Source organism: Emydura macquarii, unplaced genomic scaffold, assembly GCF_026122565.2.
Source record: "Emydura macquarii macquarii isolate MOO-44397 ecotype Brisbane River unplaced genomic scaffold, CSIRO-AGI_Emac_v2 contig_1230, whole genome shotgun sequence".
Taxonomy (NCBI): domain Eukaryota; kingdom Metazoa; phylum Chordata; order Testudines; family Chelidae; genus Emydura; species Emydura macquarii.
In genome coordinates this window covers 11,882,156-11,904,714 of record NW_027131367.1, presented here as the reverse complement: position 1 = coordinate 11,904,714, position 22,559 = coordinate 11,882,156, and the positions used below count along the sequence as shown (strand labels likewise).

Sequence of the window (22,559 nt, the reverse complement as noted above, 5' to 3'; positions counted from 1 at the left end):
TATTGCATACAGAGACTAAAGGGTTAAAGAGAGCTGTGAGTGCCTGTGAGTTCTCTGGTAACCTCAGAGGGGCATATCATTGAGGGGACAAGAAGAACTGGGAGCTTTTGTAAAATCTGTGGTCCTGAAGGGGTTAATGAGAGCAGCAAATCCTTCCTGTGTCCTGTTAGCAGGGAGACAGACCTGCCCAGCCGGCTTAGCAACTTTCACACCGTGTGCAAGAAGCTGAGAGAGAGAGAGAGATTTCTGACAGTCTCAAGGAATAATCTACAGCATAGCTCTCCCCATCCACCTCCCAGCACACGCTGTCTGGTCCCCAGGGCTCCAGGGAGTAGCGGCAAGGAGGGGGCTGTAACTCTTTCTGGATTGGATGGATTTGGGAACTCTGGGATTGAACCTGCAGCACCTAGCCTGGACAGTCCTCTGCAGGGAACAGTGCTGCCTCCAGTACAAGAGCTGATCGCACGCTGCGGAGGGGAAGCTGCTCTGAGTCACAGACGAGAGGAAGCCAATGCCAGAGGTAAGAGTCCCTCTCCCCGTGCCTTGCTGGGCCAGGATGTCTGGGGACAAGGAGCTGTCCTGTGAGGAAGATCCTGTGGTAAGCAGGAAGGTGACTGGATGGCAGGGGAGGCAGATGGAAGGAGGAGGAGGAGGAGGAAGGTTCTGGATGCTGGAGTATCTCTGTCTGCAGTGAAGCACATTTTCATTTTCATCACTAGTTTGGCAAAACTGTAGGATTTTTTTTTTTTTTTTTTAACAGAGCTTGGGCCCTCCTGCAGTGGACTGACTGCCGGAGTTTCAGAGATGAGGCTGCTTCAGGATGGCTGAGGTAGGGCAACCCCTCCCCTATTGCCCCCGACCCCACTGCTCCCCGGGGGCACTGGATGGTGGTGATGGGGGGTGTTCACTCACAAGGCATTCAGCACCAGACGGATAGAACAGCACAGGGGAGCTTGCCAGGGTCAGGGCTGGCTTGAAGTGTATCCCCAGCTCCTAAACCCAACCCCTTCCTTCTGTGTCCACTCCCCCTCTCTGTCTCCTCCCCAACCCTCCCTGGTATCCCACTGGTCATCTGAACATTGTAGCCACTTCCACTCAGTGCAGACTTCCTGGGCTTCAGCTCCTGTCTACAGCACCATAGGCACTTGCCCTGGGACATCCCTTGTTTTCTTGAAGGGGTGGGCCCTCCCGCCTGTGAAATACCCATCCTCCAGCACAGGAAAAGGGCCAGGAGTTCCAGGAGGGTCCCACCAGAAGTCTGGGAAGGAAGAAGATGATCCTGGGGGATTATGTAATTCCCCGAGCTATCGCAGATCTGAATGGAAGGCTCTGCAGCTGAGGGGGTAAGTGTGTGCCTTGCGTGTGCCTGCATGTAGTGACATGAACACGCATCAGGGTGGGCCCATGTCTTCCATTTCATGCTGAGTAGGATTTTCCTGAGCATTTGTCAGACTCTCTCTTCCATCCTCCCCCCGACTCGAGCTCCATCTTCCCCCCCTTTCGATCTTCGCCAACTGTCAGAAGAGCCCAACCCCTTCCTAGGTTCTGTCACTTACCCCTTCCCCTCCCCGATCCGCACGCCCCCATGAGCCTGGCGCACGGGGGGCAGCCAGTGGAAATGGCCTTTGGGAGCTGGGCCGCAGGGTTATTGGTAGCATCTTGGCACGAGGTAGAGCAGCCACTTTGCCAAGTGCTGACTCCCTGCGCTGTTGTTCTGATTGCTGTTTGGATTTCACCTGCTTTCTTCTCTTTGCTTTGGGCAATGTTCTTTCCAAGAGGGAGGGCCCTGCACCTTCCTAAAGTTAACAAGACTTCTCTCATCTTCCTCTTTTCATCCCCATCGGTCTCATTTCTCTCCCATCATCATCTGGCTGACATCCTGCCTTTCCCTCTCTGTCGCCCTGAGTCTTTCCCTCTGCTCCCTTTCCTCATCTCTCTCTCTCCTCTGTCTGCCTCCTGCCACTCTTCCCCAGTCATTACTTATCTCTCTTCCTCTCCCCTTCCCGATCTGTCTCTCCCTCCCTGTCTCCTCCTAGCTCCAGCCTCTCTCTCTTTGCCTCCCATGGCCTTCTCTTCCCCACTTTGCTGGGATCACTGAAGCTTCCTGGTTGGCGGAGACCCTGCAGTTTGGTTCAGTGCCGAGACACTGTCCTTCTCTCCACCTGACAGCGTTTTGCTCAAGGTCACTGCAGTAATTCCATATGAGGCTGCCTGGTGCTGCCTTATCTACCACACGGTTTCTGTTTCACTCTCTTTATATTCCTGGGGATATTGTGTTCGATAAAACTCACTGCTTTTAACACCGTTGGCAGCACTCCAGGCAAAAACACTCTCCCTCCCACAGGCTGCCACCTATGTTTGACTTTTCTTTTTGTCCTTGTTCATTCCCGTTTCACTGGACATCATAAAAAAAAAGAAAAAACAACTTCCTGGGAAGTTTTGAAAGCAGTTGAATTCTTGCACAAACAGCTTGTATTGTCGGCTGGAGACAATCCTGTCGTACTCTCAGGCTAGCTGGCACATTGGGAATGTCCAGACTTGCAGCTTCTACAGAAGAGGGAACCTGCTGGGAGCTAGAAGGGCATGTCCAGAGCGGAGGCTTTGATACGAAGGAGAATTTAATCAGCAAATGCCTAGCATTCGCCAGCAGGGAAGGTGGAACTTTATCAATAACCTTGTTGCAGTCAGAAGGGAAAGTGCTGATCTTGATCCCAAAGAGCTGAACTTGATCAGCTCACTTGTTTTTAAGCAGTAAGGAGTGACTGTCTCCCCCCTGTGCGCTGCTGTGTCTGGTTGCAGTCATTCTACTGGCATTTAGCCGCACTAAGATCTAAAGACAATAATGGGTTGGGCTGGGCTGCACTGTGAAAGGAAATCAATACAGGGAAATGTCTTGAAAGAAACTTATTTAGTCCTGTGAGCCATCTCTGCAGATTCCTCTCTCTCTCTCTCTCTCTCTGACTCTGTGAGCGATATGCCCACCCTGGCTGGGGAAGTCTGGCTTGTTCTTCACCTAGGGCCATGGGGAGGCAGGGCCTGTCCATCCGAGGTGTTCTCTGAGCAATTAGAGTACATGACTGGTGTCAATGGAAGGTGGTGGGAGATGTGTGCTCTTCGTGGGTGTGTACATGGGAAGCTATTTTCAGCCCCGACTCTGTCATGGAGAAAATGAGATCCCTAATGAAGGGTATAGCTGAGTCACTTAGGAAGGATAAGGATGAAAACAAGATGTAGCAACTGAATTCCAGGGAGAGGTCACCTCCCCACAGTTGCCTCTCAGGGTGTAAAGCCAGGAGGTGAGGACTGACACCACTGTGCCGCCCCGCTCTTGGGAGTACAGGGTCAGGGGGTGAACCCACTGCCCCAGTGTTCCCAGTCAGAGTGGGGAATTGGGATGGGATCTCTGTCATATGTCAGGTTTGTGTTTCCTCCTTGGGTCAGTATGGGGAGTGCTGGGCTGTGATCTCCAAGTGTACGTTAGCTGGAGCATGAGAGTTAAAGGGAAGTTTGGTCTTGTGCACAAGCAAACCAAGAGGTCAGTGGGGTAGCTCTGCAGCTCATGGCTTGCCCTTTTCTCCACCTCTGCTGAGAAAGAGAAACTCACAGGATCCTTGCTGGGATGGTTTAGTTGGGATTGGTCCTGCTTTGAGCAGGGGGTTGGACTAGATGACCTTCTGAGATCCTTTCCAACCCTCATCTTCTGTGGGTTTATGATTATGTTCCTTCCATCATCAGAGCACTGGAGTGGGGGAAACTCCTGCCCTGATTTTCCTCCCTTCCAGAAGCTTGAGGCCCCACAGATTGCTCAGAGGACAGTTAAATGACTGCTTTAAAACATCACCACTGGTCTATGCTGCGGCCATCATCATTGGTGCAGAGTCACGGGTCCCAATTTCCCTACGGTTGACATGGCTTCGAAAACATCATTATAACATGTGTCGTCTTTTCATCGCAACAGGGATGAGGGTTACTTTCTACATGTGCAAGTCCTGTCCCTTGGACTCTGGAGGATGACTTAGCTGCTCTGCGTGTGTGTGTGTGTGTGTGTGTGTGTGTGTGTGTGTGTGTGTGTGTGTGTGTGTGTGTGTGTGTGTGTGTGTGTGTGTGTGTGTGTGTGTGTGTGTGAGAGAGAGAGATGCTTTGTGCTCATTCGAGAGAAAATCCAAAGTAAAATGTTCTCATCTTTCTGCACCCACCTCCTCCCTGTATCAAATTAATTCTTCCCTCCACCTCCTCCCCCTCCTGCTACCTCTGCTTAGATATAACATTAGCAGGTAGGTGGGCTGCAGCACGGCAGGAACATGACAGACACTGCATAGTGAATGCATTTGTTTGAAAAGAACTTGCAGTGAATTTCGAGCAGTTGAGTGGGGCTGGCACCTCCTTTGGTATCAGGCACAGGGGCAGCACGAGGCAATGTGGTCGGGTGGGCGGAGCCCAAGGCCCGTGCCAGAACCGTGTGTGTTCTCATCTCAGATCTGCCACGCTGGCTCGCTGGGTGTCACTTGACCTCTGCGTCTCAGTTATCCCTCCCGTCATGTCAAAGGAGGATCACAGCCTTTCCCTGCTTAGTGGGAGCCTGGCGAGGACTAATTGAGTTAATGTGTGGGGAGTATTCAGGGTTATTGTTACAGGATAGACAAGAGTAGTGCAAGGTCCCTGCACCAGAATGCACCTTGGCAGCTGGAGAATAATTCAGTCTCCATGGCCTACTCAGCTTCTCCACTGAGACTGACAACAGTGGGGAGTTAGCACCACGTGTGGTGGTGATGTGGACACCCAAGAACTGGACAGAAATCACCACACTTGTTTCATATCCACCACTAAATGCTGGGTCCAGGCTATATCTTCCTATGCTTCAGACAACAGGGGCTCTGTGAAAAGCATGTGCTCAGACCCAGAGGGGGAGTATTGCTTGGCGTAGCCCACCTTCAGATTTACTGACCCCCATCAGGAAAGAGGGGTTAACTCGGTAATGCCACGAGAGAAACTAGGAAAGAGAGGAAAATGTTTGGTAAACCTGCCAGTCGCTTCATTCCAGAGATGCAGGAAGAGATGTGCCCTGAACAGAATTCCTGCGTCTCTGTACTGAACCCAAAGTCTGGGGTGAAGCCCTGGCTCCGGTGAAGTCAATAACAAAGTTCCTGTTGGCTTTGGCGGGGCCAGGATTTGGTCCCTGGTTCATAGAGAAGCTCTAAAAAGTTCTATTTATAGTCTAAGAATCTCGGCCTTCCCAAACCTCAACATTCGATCAGTGTGACTTGCCTAAGCACTCCAGAGTTTGGGATGCTTACCCAAAACGCCTGGGTGCATGGAACTGGATTGGACATCTCGTCATCTCTAGCACCTTTATTTCTGGTAGGAAATATCATGAGAATAGGCTCTCTTGTGGCATTTCAGCACCTGCGTCCCTTGCTGGGATCCCGAATCAACCCACAAGCACAGAGACTGGTCACTTTGAGTGTGGGGTACAGATTTCTTAGGAGAAAGGTTCTTAATTTGTCCAAACGGATTCGCTATTCCTCAGTCTTGAGCCAATTGTTCTCCAACAGGAGAAGGCCGTGGATAATTTCGAGGAGAAGAGTCACAGTTCTGACAAGTGACTGCCCAAACAACAGCATGGGATTCCCTATTTATTGCCTCTCAAAGAAGTACATTTGTTGAGTTTACTTGTAAAAAGGTGGCTGTTCTTCTGACTGTAAACTCTGCCAATGCACACTGGGATCTGAGAGTCATGCTGGTTTTCTTTTCCTTCTATGGCTTCATCACCAATATAAAAAACCCTGTAGACTAAAGGCAGACTTCAACCCAGATGCATTTGGAACTTAGTTAACAATTCTGATGATGCACAGAATTGACAGAATGGAATCTATTTCCTTTCCCCATAGTGTGTTTCCATTGAGAAAATAGTATAAACTTATTTTTGCCACTATGTGTGACCCAATACATAGAGGAAGCAGATCTTTGGGGGGAGAATGTGTCGTTTTTAGACAGTCACTTTTAGGAGCAGAACCACACAGTAAAATCCAATCCAAATATTTCTGTAGAAAACAAGATGAGATATCTGGAGAAACGATAAGAGCTGACTATTTATTTTCTATATGCTTTTTCCTTTGGATTAATCTCTATCAAATTTTTTGTTTGCCTTTAGCTGCAGTAAGTAGCAAGGTTAAGTCACAAAATGCAAGGATGTGTGGACTAGAAGAATGATAATTTTTCATATTACATTTAATATGTCTTCATGATACACTTTAAGGGTAAAAATTGCTGAAGGTGCTGCCAGAGAGCAACCGAAGTGCATTGGGAATGGAGATTGGGTCCTTTTTTCACTGGCGATTGTATTTAACCCTTTCTGTCTGTTTTCCAGGTCAATGTAAAACCTGGCGAGCTAGAGCTCTTTCACTGGTGAAGCTGGGACTGTGATTCTCCCACTGGGTCTCAGACTGTTTATTCCTCAGTCCTTCATTGCTTACTGCCAGTTGTGGACTTTCTGCAAGGTTCAGCCATGACTACCTCTGCCTTGCGCCGGCAGGTAAAAAACATTGTGCACAATTATTCAGAAGCGGAGATCAAAGTGCGTGAGGCGACCTCCAATGACCCCTGGGGCCCACCCAGCTCCCTGATGTCGGAGATTGCAGATCTGACCTTCAACACGGTGGCTTTCGCAGAGGTCATGGGGATGATCTGGAGGCGGCTGAACGACAGTGGCAAGAACTGGCGTCATGTGTACAAGGCACTGACCCTGCTGGACTACCTCATCAAAACTGGATCGGAGAAGGTGGCCCATCAGTGCCGGGAGAACCTTTACACCATTCAGACCCTGAAAGACTTCCAGTACATGGACCGCGACGGCAAGGACCAAGGCATAAACGTGCGGGAGAAAGTCAAGCAGGTCATGGGCCTGCTGAAGGACGAGGAGAAGCTGAAGCAGGAAAGGGCTCATGCCCTGAAAACCAAAGAGCGCATGTCCGTTGAGGGCACGGGTATCAGCAGCAGCCAGCAGCTCTCCTATGGCAGGCGGACATCACAATATGGAGAAGACTATGGCAGGCCGAGGGGGTCGCCATCATCTTTTAACTGTAAGTGCTGCAGACTGTGGCTGGTACAGCGAGCGTGGGCATTTCTGACCCAAGGGCAGCAGATCTCTGGATGTCTGAAGTTCAGAAGGAGCATTTGGGCTCACTCTTGTCTATCTTATCTATTAACACAGCGGCTCAAGACCCATATTTGTTACTCTACTACATCTCCCAGATTCTGAATTTTTCCCTATCTTCAAGGCATTATTAATCAATAGGTTAGCAAGGCACCTGGAAGACAGAATCGAAGGAAGCACCACAGACACATACAGTCTCAAACACCGGCAGCTCGTTTATGTGAGGCGGTTCCAACTCTAAAACATTCCTCCAGCTGCTCTTTTTTTTTATATTTGCCTCAGATACTTCACTCCAGGTCCCTATCCTCCCACCAAGCTGCCTGCTTTGGTTCCACTAGGTGGAGTCCCCCTGCCACTGTGTATAGATAATTTTATTCCTAGAATACTGAGGGGTAATTGCTCCGTTTGCATCCTGACCCCAGTTCCCACCCTTCTCCTTAGCTTCACCCTTTGCCTGTGCTCAGACTCCAGCTTCCTAAAGGCAGGCTGTTTCTCTGAGTGCTCTGCAACATCCGTGACGTGAGGAGCAGCATCCCAAGCATTTAGAGGAGTTGCTAAGCATGAATGTTCTGTAGCATGAGCTGGGTGGTGGGAACAAGGGGCGAGCAGAGAAAAGTCCACTGAGAAGGGGTCGGGGGGGGTTGATCATTGCTGTTTGACTCCTAGAAACATCCCAACTGCAGCGACTCTGGTTTTCTTCCTCCTCTTCCAACATGAACTCTTCCTCTTTTTTTTTTATCTCAGCCTCTTCCTCATCCCCTCCACTCACCTCGGACCTGGAACAGGCAAGACCCCACACTACTGGAGAGGAGGAGCTGCAGTTACAGCTTGCACTGGCCATGAGTCGAGAGGAGGCTGAAAAGGTAATGTTTGCTGCCCCTCGCCTTTGGAGTGGTCTGGTTGCCTGCAAAGGCATGGGGCCCATCCGTGACTGCTATGAGCAAATCTTTCCAACAGCCGGAGATTGGACACCTGATGGGGAGGGCTCTGAGTCATTACAGATAATTTTTCCCAGGTGTCTGGCTGGTGGGTCTTGCCCACGTGCTCAGCGTCTAACTGATCGCCATATTTGGGGTCAGGAAGGAATTTTCCCCCAGGTCAGAGTGGCGGAGACCCTGGAGATTTTTTTGCCTTCCTCTGTGGCATGGGGGTCACTTGCCGGTTTGAACTAGAGTAAATGGTAAATTCTCTGTAACTTGAAGTCTTTAAATCAAGTTTTGAGGACTTCAGTAACTCAGCCAGAGGTTATGGGGCCTATTACAGGAGAGGGTGGGTGAGGCTCTGTGGCCTGCGATGTTCAGGAGGTCAGACTAAATGAGCATGATGGTCCTTTCTGGCTTTAAAATCTATGAGTCTATAGGATCATGGGGAGTAGGACATGCAAGAGAGATTTCTAGGCTCTGTCAACCCCAGTGCTGATGTGCACAGTATTGTTTTCTCACTGGCTGCTCCAGGCAGACACTGCGAGTCAGCATATCGTGGCATGATAAAGATTTATTGCCCTGTTGATGCTCATTTCATATACTGTGCACTGTACCAGTGCATCTTAAATCAATACCAAATGCTCCCAGAAAGACAGAAGCAGACCATCTAAATCCTTTCCTCTGTGTGGTTGCCTTGAAGATGAATGGTCCCTTTCCTTGTGCCATCAGGTGGTTTCAGAGAAGATAATAGAAACCAGCCTGGAGATGTGGAAACAGAACTCACAGCAGCTCATATGTAATTCAGCTGCTCTAAATACATGGGGTGAAATCCTGATGATATTGAAGTTAATGGAGGTTTTGCCATTGACTTCAGTGGCACCAGGATTTCACCCATTGTCTTTCATGTGTAAACTACTCTGATTCTCTTACTGTAACCATGAAGGTTTTGCATGGATGTGCCCAGAATGATTCTATTATTTCTTTGGCAAATACCAGGGAGAACCTGTGTCCCATAGAGAGAATGGGTTTTGTACCAGGGATTTTCTAATGTGCTGGAGAACTTGTATGTGCCCTTGTGACACAAGCTGTGATTTGGATGTGGTTGTGCTTGTGTGTGTGCTTCTGATCCCTGAATTTATTCCACTTGACTGTGTTTAACTGTCACTTTGGATCATTTAAAATGAAGCTAGACAAAGCTCTGGAAGACACCACAGAAAGCAGTTCGGCATTGGCCAGGGGAAGCGGAGGGGGAGGGTGGACAAGATGACTTAATGGGTCTTCGCCATCTCTCTGTTGTATTGATCGTGTTAGAGTCAGCCCAAAATCCCAGCATAGAGCCTGTGTCCTTTATGCACTTTCCCCAGCTCTCTTATCAGCAGATCTGCTTCTCCCTTTCTAGGCAGAGACTGTTTGTTTAAACTTTACACACACACAGTTTGAGATTAACACCAACTAGCACTGCTCTCTCAAATGATACTGAGGATATTTGAGGAGAACAAAGCCACTAAGGGACACCACCTCCTTGGGTTAACACCTCCAGGAAATGGGCTTTCCTGTCTCACTGTTGTCTATATTTAATTTAAGCTACGACCAAAGTGTCTCTCAAATGCCTTCTTCTAGCTTAGCCTCTGGTGGTTGAGGTTGTCCCTGTGCCAGGACTGGCTCTAGGCTTTAACGTTCCTCTTTATGCTGGAGCCACACATAGTTGCTGAAGGCCTGGCTGGCCTGATTGCTACCTACATGGCAATCATCCCTGTTTCTGTGCAAAATAGTTATCATTTCCCACCCTTCCCTTCCTGGAAGCTCTTTGATGGACTTAAAGGAACTTGGGTCCCTATTTTTCTCCCAGAAATGTAGCTATTTATAGCTTCCCAAACCTTGCCAGTGAAGCTGCTTTGCTTAGTGCTGAACGAACGTGCTAATCAAAGAGAAGCCCATTAGAACCACCGTTAGGCAGGCCAGGTGCAACTGCGGAAAGAGGGAGGCAAAGGGGACATTTGTCGTCCTCCCCAAACAGTCTTCAGCGGTCCCTACATTATTGTCAGAAAGGCCAAAATGCGAACAACGTTATCCAATGTTAAACAGTGGAACAGCAGCAGATTGGAGAGTCTTCAACTCTTCCTCCTTTATATAAATTCTAAATCGCAGCAAAACACTGACACCGTCGCCAAATTTTCCTTTTTTTTAACTCTTAAAATCCAAGGGTTTCCAGAGGTCTAACTAGCCCCTGGACTCCTGGAAGGTTGGTTGTTTCTTAAATAGTGACATCCCAAGGTCCTGAAGTATTTGCCTCCCCACTCCAAGTGATTGGACCCTAGAACCAGGCCTGCGTCTAGGCCACACTGCTTCATGCAGAATAGCCCTCTTCCACAGCTCCCAGGCTCCCTCAGCTCTCAGGAGTTCTCACAGACCATCAGGCCTTGCTGAAGGGATATGAATATGTGTGACTTCATGCCCGGTAGCTCTGGTTCCGTCTGCATGTTTGACCTCTTAGTGTGGAAGGGACCAAACTGTGTGTTGTTCACCAAGTCCAAGTCTTCAGCATAAAGGGACATGGTGAATGTGCAGTCTGCTCCGGTCTCCATTGTAAGACTGACCCATGATATAAAGGGGCCTCCCAATTTGGTAGTGTTTTACACTGAAGACAAGAGCCAAGTATTTTCCAACATAAGGTGTAGCAGCATTTCACTGAGCTATTGGATGAACTTGGACCCCCTGCTGTTCCAGCAGTTAGTGATGAGATGGAAGGAGGGATGGAGTTTATTGCAGCACATAATCTGTTTATTTTTATCATTATTTGGGAAAAGAAACATGGTCCATAGTTGTGAGTATGTGACTGGGAGTAAGGAGGTCTCGGGTCTTCTTACGGGCTGTACCACTAAATACACTATAAGATCTTTGCTTAACCTGTCTATATTTCAGTTTTCCCATCTGAGAAGTGAGGCTAATGCTGTCATCATAAGGATGTTGTGAAGATTAACTAGTAACACCTGTAGAGCTCTCTCAGATTCTCAGAAACTGCTATAGCCATGCAAGGAGCTGTTGCTATTCTTTATCATCACGGTTTTTAATGGCAGATCTGCTAATGATGTTCCCCTGGGGATAAAAGAGCAGAAACATCCACTGAACTCCTAAGCAGTTTGTAAAGTGGTTAGCCTTGGGAGGGGCTGCTCTTCTTACGCTCTGACCTCAGCAAGGGGAAAAGGTGTCATAGTGTCACTGAGGAAGCTGTACAGTTATAGAGGCCTGAGAAGCCAGACAGCTAAAAGTCTAAACAAAACTTAAAACCATAAACACAATACAAGATAGAATAGAATATAGGGCCCAGATGAGTGAAGTGGCAAGGTGCTTGTATGGCAGATAATTGTGGATACATAACATCTTACATTAATATAGCACCTTTCGTCCTGAAGGATCCCACAGTACTTTGCAAGACAGCATCACTGAAGTGCAGCCACCTCTGAGGTGGAGTGCAGCAGCCAGCTTATGGCGCAACAGCGGGAGGACGGAACATTTTTGATGAAGGACACTGAGGCAACCCTTCTTCTTAAGAAAAGTGCTGTGGGATCTTTTATGTTCATGTAGTACAAATGGGGTCTTGATGTTAGGACCTCATCTCAAAGACCCTGCATAGGAAACTACATGCATATATCTAAAAAACATGAAGGGCTAAGTCAACCATGTTGGGATTCAAATGTGGAGTTTCAAGGTGTCTGTGTTTCAAACCAGAAGCTTCTAAACCAACCCCTCCAGCATTGGATTGATGGGCAGACTAGTGGAGAGTTAGAAGAGTAGATGAATAGGTAAACAAAATACTGGGTGGGTGAATGGATGGAGGTTAAAGGAAAGATAAAGTGATTGATGAGTATATGGAGGAAAGATCAGAAAATGGATCAGACAGATTGGTGCATGGATGATGGAAATAATAGACATTAAGATAAGTGGATGACTAGCTAGATGGAAGAATGAGTAGCAACAGATGAATGGCTAAATGGCTGAATAACAAGACTTATTATACAACAGGCAAGAGATTGAAAGACAAATGGCTATAAGGAAGGGGATAATTTGTTAGCAAATCTAGAGACCTGGTGTCAAAGCAGCAATTTCATTCAGTTCTCCTTCATTGGCAGCAGCCACTTCCTCCAGCCACCAGCACAGATGAAGAATTGCAATTGCAGATAGCGCTCAACCTAAGCAAAAAGGAGCATGAGAAGGTACCCCACGCCCAGCAGATCAAAGGGCACTTTCCTCTTCTTGGATTCTAGCTTCTTGAGTTGCTAAATGGGCCTTTGGAGTATTAAACATTGTGCAACTTTCTGCCTAGCTTGGTGTCTTCATAGGAAGTGGTGTATCCAAATCTTTCTGCTTCTGGTGCCTGCTTGGCTGTAAACTTACTTTCACTACTCCTAAAGCCGTGCGCTGATTTATTATGAAATGTGCAAATACATCAGTGAAATTAAACAAGGCTGTTGGCTAATGCCCGAGACTGTAGCACACAGCAACCCCTGACCTTGGTCTCTCTGCAGAGAGTCGGTGGCACATCAGTGATCATTTATCCTGTGTCTTTACTGTTCACATCCCAGACATATGCACTGTCCATTTTGACTGCAGGAAGTGAGGGCATGTCAAGGCGAGAACTCACTGCTACAGAAGGCACTGGAAGAAACCCACCCAGGTACAGAGGAGGAAGAAGAGGATAAGCCGAAGAAAAATCAGGTGAAAAGCTTTAGCTGGTGGTTTGGATGGCTGTGGATATAATATATAACGGAGTACAGAACATTTCATCTCTGGTCACTGGTTCCAGTCTAGCCTAGATTGGTGACGATCAAAGGGATTATTACTTCATGGTTGTACAGCGGTGTATGTGACCTGATCCTGTGATCTCAGTGCAATTCTTCATGTCTGCATGATTTAAAAAAAAGAAAAGACTCTCCATAACAGTTAACACCTTATTAGCAGCCTAAACAGGGAAACTGAATGATCCCTTTGCCCTTTGGACTGTCCAGTGGTGTACCGTGGGTCTCTGGCACTCAGAGGCCAATGCTCACATTTGCGCCTCCCCCCCGTCCAGGCCTCACACGCCCCCCGAACAGGTCAGGAGGGGTCCTTGGCTCCCACCAGACGGTGTCACTCCCCCACCTGTCCAGGGGGTCTGTATCTGCGGGCAGGGGGAGAGGCACACGCCATGTTCCTCTTCCTACACCCCGGGGGCTATCTGGTGCTGCCTCCTGCACTTATCCTCCACATGGTGCCTGCCTCTTCCCCTCAGAGCCTCCTGTGCCTCCTGCCCCCGCTAGTGGGATTGGCCCTCCAGGATGGGCTTGAACAGACTGGGAGACACTTGCTCAGTCTCTGCTCTGCTGTATTTGTTCTGTACATAAGTAGATTTTAAATGACCTATTTCTTGACACGAGAGAGGAGCCATATCAGGCCATTCCTGCCCAGCTCTAAGATCTCAGATTAGGCTGCTTCTCTGCAGGAAGCATAGGATGAGGCCTGGGGTTACCTGGGAGAAATCCCTCTAACAGCTTCTTTCCCTCCAAAAGCCATACCAGGCAAGGCCTTGCAGGTATTCCTGACCCCTAACTTGTTTCTTTATTCTCCTTATGTTTCCAGTCCTCTATTGTGGAGCTGGCAGACATTTTTGGACCAGCGCCAGTAACTTCAACCCATGCTGCAGCTGACCCATGGGATATTCCAGGTGGGGGCAACTCTCGATCTGCTGATGCTTGGGAGAATGGCAGAACTTTCTCCCCGCCAGCTCTGTCCTTGTCCAGTTCTTGGGAACCTAACCGTAAGAATCTTTGCTTGTGTTCTCTCTGCCTGTCCCTTCCCCTTATCCTCTGCTCACTGCGTTCTCCTAGCAGCTTTTAACCACATGAGGGGTATTTAACAGAAACAAGAAAAGAAGGAAGGACAAATGGTAAACGCAGGCTGATTACAACATTTGTCCTGCCTTCCAGACGCATTTTGCTTCATGCTTTTCTTTCCCAATTACCTGCTCTTTTGTTTTCTTTCTTTCTTCTGTTCCTCTCTACCCCCTTTGCCCCACCCCTGCCATGTGTCAGTTCTCTCTGCAGTGCCTTTGAATGATTCCCTGCCTGTGTCCCACAACTTCCTGTGTGTCTTTCAGATCTAAAGTCCAATGTGGAACCAGCAGGCACCTCTTGGGGCCCCTCTGCAGACCCCTGGGCACCAATCCCCACTGCATCCGGGAATCCTCTAAGCCAGATGACAGTGTCCACCAACCTAACTTCCACGGGGCCTTGGGATCTTCCTCCCATAGTCTCCTCTGATCCTTGGGGAAAGACACCCCTCTCTTCAAGTCTCTCATCAGCAGATGCCTGGGTAAAGGCATCCCCATCTTCTAAAGTTTCTGCTGATGCAACTTCTGCTGCTGATCCTTGGGGAAGTCCCGCTGACAATCCTCCCAAGGCAGGTAAGAGAAGCTCATTTTGTTCTTCAGTTTTCATTGCCACTTGAAGCTCGGGATTGTTCTTCCTGCCATCCTCCTGATACTTACCAGCACATCCCCTTCTTTTGGGATCCAGTTTCCGCTGATCCTCTCAAAATCTCAGCGCACACTTCCGTCTTGTATTTCCTTCCTAAGGAACGTCTTTGATGGGCTGCTTTGCCAGCTCCACTCTGATCCCTGAAGAAGGAGGAGAATGTAGCAGATTTTTCACCTAAATCATTAGCACGCTAGAAGACCTAGACCCTCTCTTAGGATATGTCTATACACAAAATGTGTTTGTAGTGAAAGCTACAGGTACAGCCCCCTGGGAGAGGAATAACAAAACCACAGATCAGGTCTATACAGTGTGTGGTGAAAGCCCTTGCAATGCCCAAAGGGGAAACCACCAGGAGGAGTAGTGCATGGTGGAGGAATTTACATTATCCCGCCTGGGAAAAGAAAGCTGCAAGAATTAGACTGCACAGTGTGATGCTTTCCAGATGTTATTAGTGTTGGTAAGACCCACATGAGGGAAACTGAGCCCCGAGGTGTAGAAATACAAATTTGCAGACAAAGAATGCATTCTGAGAGAGCAAGGTTTTAGGGCTAGATTCTGATCTTAGTTACAGTGGTGTAAACTTGCAATAATTGGAGTGAAAGCAGGGGAGGAATAGGTATTTACAAGGAGCCAGATTCTGATTACACTAAATAAATTCTTAATGAAATTACTCTGAATTGAAATCCACGTGAATTAAATCAGAGCCTGGCCCCCTAATGAATAACTTTTCCTTTCCTTAATTATGAATTAATTATTATTATTGATGTATTATTTGTATTGCCATTGTGCCTAGGAGCTATAGTACCAGGTCCCCACTGTGCTAGGCATTGTGCAAACACACAACATAAGGTAGTCTCTGCCAAACAGAGCTGAGAATTTAAATATTTCTGAGCAGCAATTCTTTCCTTTAGAGAAAGGGATTCAGTTAACTGGGACTTTTTTTGGGTTGCCAGCATTGCTCGGTCTATGCAGGCCTCAGGATAGAAATGAAGAGCGACGTTGTCTGTCTTACATAGTTTCTGGAGTCGTGTGGTCATGCTGTCCCTACAGGTCTGGGATTGGTCTGAACACACCTTTGTATTGCCTTCTGAAGCACTAACAGTCAGGGGCACAGGCCTGCTGGGTTGCAGAGCATGGCATGTATTTGCATGCTAAGTTTCTCTGTCTCATCCACTAGCATTGGTTGGTCAGTGGGTCATTGATTTGCACTTGGTGGCTCATTCAGGACTCCCTGACTTATTTCATCCCTTTCTCCCTCTCTCCGGTGTTCTATGTTCTCCTTAATCCCTAATTCCCCATCTCTTCCTGCCTTGCCTCCTTCTTAAAATTGACTCCCTCTGTCCTTCATCTGGTGTTTTCCTTTGTCTCCTCTCTTCCCCCCCTTGCTTCCCTTCTGGGTCTGTCTGTCTCTTTTCTTCCTCTCAGCTTCAGGTGATGCCACTTTTGACTTGTTTGTGAAACCGCCAGAGCCGCTGGAACGTGAGGGCGCACAGGCCGCATCCTCTGTCAAATCTAACAGCCCTGTTGGTAAGAGAGTCCTAACAGACTGGGGGGGCTGGGGACAGAGGGGTAAACAGGGCAGTGTGGAATGGTGGGGAAGTTAGCTCACATGTCTGCAAGTGAGGGCGAGAGCTTCCCTGTGAGTCTTTGTCTGTGAATTTTATCTCAGGGCATACAGCTGCGTTTCTGAATGATGATAACTCACCATCACGAGTGGCTACTGGCCCTGAAGCCTCTCACTGTTACAGCGCCGTACAATTTAATCTCTCCATTAGATTTTTAACAATTCATAAGTGTTTGCACATGGACTAAGGTCAAGTCCACGCAAGCTACTGTTTTTCCATGAGCTAGAGATCCTTGCGGTCAGATGGGGCAAAATTCCATATACATTAGTCTTCTGAGTCTGGCAACCAATGCATGCTGCAAACTGCTGCTGAGCAAACAGAGGAAGCAACTTTCTGAAGCAGAAACTGCTGCTTCTGATCTTGATTCCCTGCAACAACTTTCTGGATTAAGGAAAGGTTGTTCCAGATAAAAGGGAAGCATTTGTGAAGGAAATCCATGTGTGTGCTTTGTGATGCTTTAAGACATAGAAGTCAGCAGCAGAGAGAGGCAACATCACTTGGCTTACGGTACATTCAGTCTGCAGGTTGCACTGTTCTGCTTCTCTCTCATATGACAGGTCCACCCTTCTACCTGTTGCTCCCTTGAACAGGGCCCCCACATGGGGGGGGAGGGTACACTTTACGGGGGCCCAGAGGCCCTGGGAGGCCCGGTCCAGGCTGCAAATCCCATTACCCCCATTGCAGGAGGGGGCCCATGTTAAAAGTTTGAACTGTGCCTGAAAAAATTATGCCTGAGCCCTGCCCTTGAAGTTCATTATCCCATCTCTGTTACGTTATTAAGTCTCTTCTGTTTGTTCTAGAATTGGACCTTTTTGGTGACCCGATTCCCAGCACCAAGCAGGATGGAGCTAAGAACACAGACAGTTTTGATCTCGTGGGCTTAGGGAACTCTCTTGCTGACTCTGACAAAGAGAGGAATGATTGTAAAACTCCAGAATCCTTTCTTGGCCCAACTGCCTCCTCCCTGGTGAATTTGGACTCCTTGGTCATTGCCCCCCAGTCTCTGAAGTCCCATAATCCATTTTTGTCAGGTAGGTTGGTGGCTCGGGGGCCCCAGGCAGAAAGGCCATTGAAGGGTGCTGTGCGGTTTCTGAGGGTATATCTATGTTGCAGTGTAAGATCAGGGTTCAAACTCAGACTCAGGCCTAGCCCCCTTTTGTCTATGCACAAAGTGTGCTAACCCAGGACCACATGGGGCTGAAGGGTCCAAGTCTGAGCCAAGCTGGGACCCAGAGTTCAAGCCCTGTTGCTCTGCAGTGCAACGCAGCCCCACTGAACTCGTGCTCTGGGAATCCGCAGAAAGTATCTCACAATCCCACGGGCCGGCTTTCTTTACCAAGTGTGGTGAACAGTCAGGTTTTTCCACACTGCACCATGAACAAAAGGCTAGAGTGGCCACATTTTGGAAAAGTGCTAGGAAGTCTGGGATATGGGCGGTAAGACTTGGGCCTGCACAATGCAGTGTAGATGCTGGAGTCCCAGCCTGGGACCCAGGGTTCAACAACTCTTACCATGGGGTTACAAACGAGTGTAGATGCTCAAGCCCTAGGTTAACAACCCATGGTCTGCTAACTTGAGTTCTACTAACTCTGGGCTTACGTTGCAGTGTAGATGTACCCTGAGGCTTGGGCTATGTAAGGGTGACAGATGGGACAAGCTGATGTGAGCAGAAACAGAAGGTCACAAAAGGATGGCGTGCGGACCCTTGGGAACAATTACACGATGACTTGGTTTAATGTGCAGCACCTACAGTGACTGAACTCTGCACCTTGCCCTTAGTATCATAGCGAAAAACAAAACCACAGTAAAGTTCTGATCTTGGCCAGGAAACTTGGAGGTCAGCCTGAAACTCATGGCAGAGATTTTGGCTTAAATGTAACTCCTTCTCTGTTTAAAGCTAGATTTTTCAGTCTTCTTTCTGAATTTCTGGGGTTAAGTCAAACCCTGAATGTTCCTTAATAGCAGTATGTTTTGAGAGCCTAGAGTCCAGGGATCAACCTGGACTTTTAACCCTATCCCCGACTTCCTGTCTAGTAGACTGTATCCCTGCTGATGCTATGTACTCTCTCCTGACAGGTCTCAGTGCACCTTCTCCCACAAACCCGTTCAGCAGCAGTGACCAGACCAAACCGACACTCAATCAGATGAGGACCAGCTCCCCAGTGCCAGGCATGGCCATGGGGATGACTATGAACTCCATGACCTACAGTGCTTCACTCCCTCTTCCACTCAGCAGCATCCCGTCAGCACTGACCCTCCCCGTCTCCATGAGTGCCTTCCCGCAGGCCGGAGCAGGGCCGTTTCCAGAGCTACCCAGTAATCTGCCTCGGCCTTTGTTGCCACTGACTGGCTCTGCTCCTCCCCCTCCTTCACAAGGGTTGATGAACCCTTTCCTCTGAAGTCTCTGGATCTGTGTTATGCAAAATCTCTCTCATCCCTCCCCCGCTGTTACGGAAATCCTTGCGTGTCCTCATGCAGAGGCCTTGTGGGCACCAGTTCATTAGTTGTGATGGAGGAAACCATTCACCTGCAGCTCCTAACCCAACACCTGCCCAGGTCCCAGAGACCCAGTTAGCATGAATCTCCTTGCTTGAAGTGCTATAGAAGTACCTGTTCCAGCATGGTGGGCAAAGGATGGCTAGATCTGCCTCTGATGGCAATAAGGGTGCTCATGCTGTAACCTGGCAGTGCCATGATCTGCAGAGTAGATGGAGGGTCCCTGAGAAAGGGCTTCAATTATCCAGGGCCCTCCACTCTCCAGCATCTTGTGGTAGATAGAGAGCCCAGTATGAAGCATCTTAACAGACATCTGGTCTCCACAGGTCTGGGCCCTTCAGTGGGAAAGAGGAATCCTTCTGTAATCTTCAGGGAAGGTGCAATCACTTGAGACTTGCAGCCCCAATGCTTGCTGGAGTTCAGGACATTCTCAGGGCCAGAAGGAATATTCCTTAGAAACCCTTTCCTCTGCCAGTCACCTGTATACTTCTCCACTTGGTTGCTGATCCTGGGAATCCTCTTCTCCTGCTGTCACCCATAGGTTCCGCTATTTGGATGCTAATGTTTGGGTCCCTCTTCTCTGCCTGCCTTATCCAGATATCTCCCTCCCCCCCCATTTGGGTGTCTTTCTTGGGAGACCTGTTTCTCTGTCACCTCAATGTTACTCTGCTTGAGTGCTGGTCCTTGGAACTCTTTTCTTCTGCTGCTGTCACCGATACTGTTCTCCATTGGGTGCTGACCTCTGGAACTCTGATCCTTTGTGGCTCTTCCCCATATGTTCATTGGCCTTGGTGCAGATCCTCACAGCCTGACCCCATCCTCCTAAAACTCAGCAAGAGACAAAACCCTGCTGAGACAACCCAAACAGGCCTGGATACCTTCAGCTACTGGATCCCAGATTCAGCCATTTAAGCTCTCCTGCCAGTACTGCTGTGCTGTGTAGGAAATACATTGGTGGGGCTAGTGGTAGGTTAACATCCTGAGTGCCAGCTGTGTCCTACTTTCCGCACTCCATGCCAATTCCATTAGAGCCCTCTGTAGAGGGAGGTGATAACTGTGAGACACTAATACAGCAGAGCGAGGGGTGATGGGACAAGGAAGAGGGAGTTGCAGTACAATCGTTAGCTCTTTAGTGCATATGTTTAACACTTCTCTAAAGCAGCAGCACAGTACCAGAGACTTTATGGCCATAGCAGAACTTAGGAAGACATGAACTGACTGTAGAACAATAAAATATTCTAGTGTGCTTCGATGCTGGGCTTCTCACTTCCAAGGAAATTGGTCTGGGCTTTACCCTTTATTTCCCTTCCTGAGTCTTCAGAGGGGTTTGTCTCCTCCTCCTGTGTCTTTTACAGTCTTCTGCCCATCAGCCTCTTCCTAGCAATGCCTGCCCTCTGGATCCATGGCCATGCCTATTTAGATAGCTGCCCTGTCTCTGCCATTCACACTTGCCTTGCATCTTGGGTCATCATTTACACCAGCGATACTCAGGCTGAGGCTCAGGAGCCACAAGTGGCTCTTTAACGCATCTCCTGCGGCTCTTTGCGGCACACGATATCACAACACTGTGATTTAATTGTTAACCAAGCTAAGTTATTAGCCAATCAGGGTGCTTTGACTGTGTTATTAACCAATAGTAGTTGATAAAATAATACTTGGTCAGTCATTTTGCTGTGATGATAGTGTGTGTACATAAACTAAATATTTTCTCTGTCATACTCTTTAAATATGAATATATAGTACTATAGTAAATAGGGTGACCAGATAGCAATTGTGAAAAATAGGGACAGAGGGTAGGGGCTAACAGGCACCTATGTAAGACAAAGCCCCAAATATCAGGACTGTCCCTATAAAATCAGGACATCTGGTCACCCTAACAGTAAATGAAACAATGAACTCACACTACTGTGGCTCTTTTAGGTAATGTTGGCTAATTTGGCTCCTTAGACCGCTGAGGTCTGAGTATCCCGGATTTACAGCATTGCCAAGTGTGTTTAAAACGCTGCCATTCTGATTTGTTAGCATTTCTCACCCACTTTGCACTAGTGTCAATGCCACACACACACGGGCCTGGATGGATTTATAAAGCATCTATCACAGCGATGTCAGTTTCCTCCCAGAACTCCTGCTTCTTGTTCCCCCTATATGGGATGGGAGTCTGTGCTGTGCCTCCAGGTGGCTTAATGCCACCTTTGCGCCCTCCCTATTCTGAGCTGCTGCAAGGGGCAAAATGGTCCTTGGTGTAAATTAGATCAGTGAGGGTTCCCCCTTGGGCAGTCTAAGGGCTGCTGCAACCCAGACTCCCTGGTGCACTGGGCAACACCCCATGCCCAGGGACATCCCCTGCACCAGGCCTGGCAAGGGAACCTGCATGTTGTAGAGATGCCCACAGTGAGCCAATACACCAACTGTACCAGGTGCATTTTCCCCCAGCCTTCTGCAGGCTGTTTCTGGCCCATGCATGCCGGCACTTAGGGTCTGGAGCAGGGATGAGAATCTCACTGCTGATCTTTTAGCAGTGCTGTGGGCTTTTTATTCCCCATTCCTGAGAAATGCCCTTCTCCTTTTCCCCTCCAGTTGTGAACTTCCTCCTCCCATCCTGGAGCTGACTCCAGCCCGGCCTTGTCTCGGGTCTGTCTGACCTACCAGTGCTCAGCTGTGCTTGCCTCCCTCCCCCCCGGAATCTTTTGCCTGGCCTTGTCTTCTGGGTGATTTTGCAGAGCAGGAATTTGAGCCGTTCCCAGCTTTAACGGAAAGAGGGCTATCTCTTTAAAAGAATGAGTCAGGGCTTGTCTTCACTTACCTCGGAGATTTGGCGGCAGTCGCCCGGAGTTACACAAACGACGCAAAAGACGTCTGTAACTCCCGTCAACTTCTGTGCTTCTGTTCTGCACGCTGTCTTCACTGCACTGCGCCGATGGGAACCGCGTTCCCGTCAACGCAGCGCTACGCCACTTGAGAAGGTGGTCTTAATATGTCGATTTCTGGATTGACTGAACGGGTCTTCACTGACCACTCAGTTGATCCAGTTAAGTCGATCTGACGGCGGTGAATTTGCCGCCGTCAGTAAAGACATAGCCTCAGGAACTTGCTGCCTGGAGCTCTGACGGACAGCCATTATTTCGGACAGAGCCAGGCCCCTGGATTCTCAGTGCGAGGAGCACCCTGCTTTCTGCTGGCCTGCAGATCCTCTGCACGTGGATAGGACAGAGGGGATTTCAGTTCTGGCTTCGCACAGGGTGTATTTCTGCCATTCGCTCTCTTGCCCAGCTAGATTCCTTTGGTAGCTCTTTGGAGGTGGTTTGTTGTTTGCCTGCATGAGGGATGTGGGCATGACAACTCCATCTTCTCCTCTGGAACAATAAACGTGCAACGTCCACCAGCTCGCAGGCGGTCTCCGCTACAGCCCTCTGTCCAGGAAGCCTTTACGTTTAGCCAGAGAGGCAGCCGTGGAGGGCAGAGGAGCAGGCCCAGGCTGGGCTCCCCACTCTCAAAGGCAGCGACAGCGCACTAGATGGGCAAAAGCAACTGGGCAGCAGGAGTGGCTGTTTAATATCATCTAGCTGGAAAACACAGTGTTCCTCCCAATACACAATCAGAGTCCACTTCTGTTTGTGACAGTTTTTGTGGTCCCCAGGCCTGAGTCACCTTGTTACCCGTCTCCAGCCTGAGGGATCTGCCCTGAGGCAGCTGGTGTCCCTAACACCACTAGCCTGTCAGTCACTCGAGCACTTCTATGGGCAAGGCCAGCCCTGACTTCGCTTTGCGGGTTAACAATACCTGCAGCCCAATCAATGCCCAAGTCCCTTTGAAGCATTCCCCTTGTGATATCCAGCCCCTGCCAGTGGTT

The 22,559-nt window shown here is 48.8% G+C and overlaps 1 protein-coding gene across 1 annotated transcript; it reads left to right on the top strand.

Annotated features, from left to right (window-relative positions):
- Window positions 1-614: 614 nt before the first annotated feature.
- On the top strand, window positions 615-18,633 carry EPN3 (epsin 3). The gene is made up of 10 exons (XM_067547826.1): window positions 615-829; window positions 6,368-7,079; window positions 7,898-8,016; window positions 12,207-12,290; window positions 12,688-12,792; window positions 13,693-13,777; window positions 14,210-14,515; window positions 16,014-16,115; window positions 17,014-17,244; window positions 18,290-18,633. The coding sequence occupies exons 2-10, from the start codon at window positions 6,506-6,508 to the stop codon at window positions 18,610-18,612; spliced, it is 1,929 nt and encodes a 642-aa protein (XP_067403927.1). The 5' UTR covers window positions 615-829; window positions 6,368-6,505; the 3' UTR covers window positions 18,613-18,633.
- Window positions 18,634-22,559: the final 3,926 nt, after the last annotated feature.

Bases quoted from the DNA above. Each gene is read 5' to 3' on its own strand.
- EPN3 (XM_067547826.1), top strand. From the start codon at position 6,506: ATGACTACCTCTGCCTTGCGCCGGCAGGTAAAAAACATTGTGCACAAT. The intron at 13,778-14,209 runs GTGGGGGCAACT...TGTGTCTTTCAG, and splicing joins TGACCCATGGGATATTCCAG to ATCTAAAGTCCAATGTGGAA. The intron at 16,116-17,013 runs GTAAGAGAGTCC...TGTTTGTTCTAG, and splicing joins CAAATCTAACAGCCCTGTTG to AATTGGACCTTTTTGGTGAC.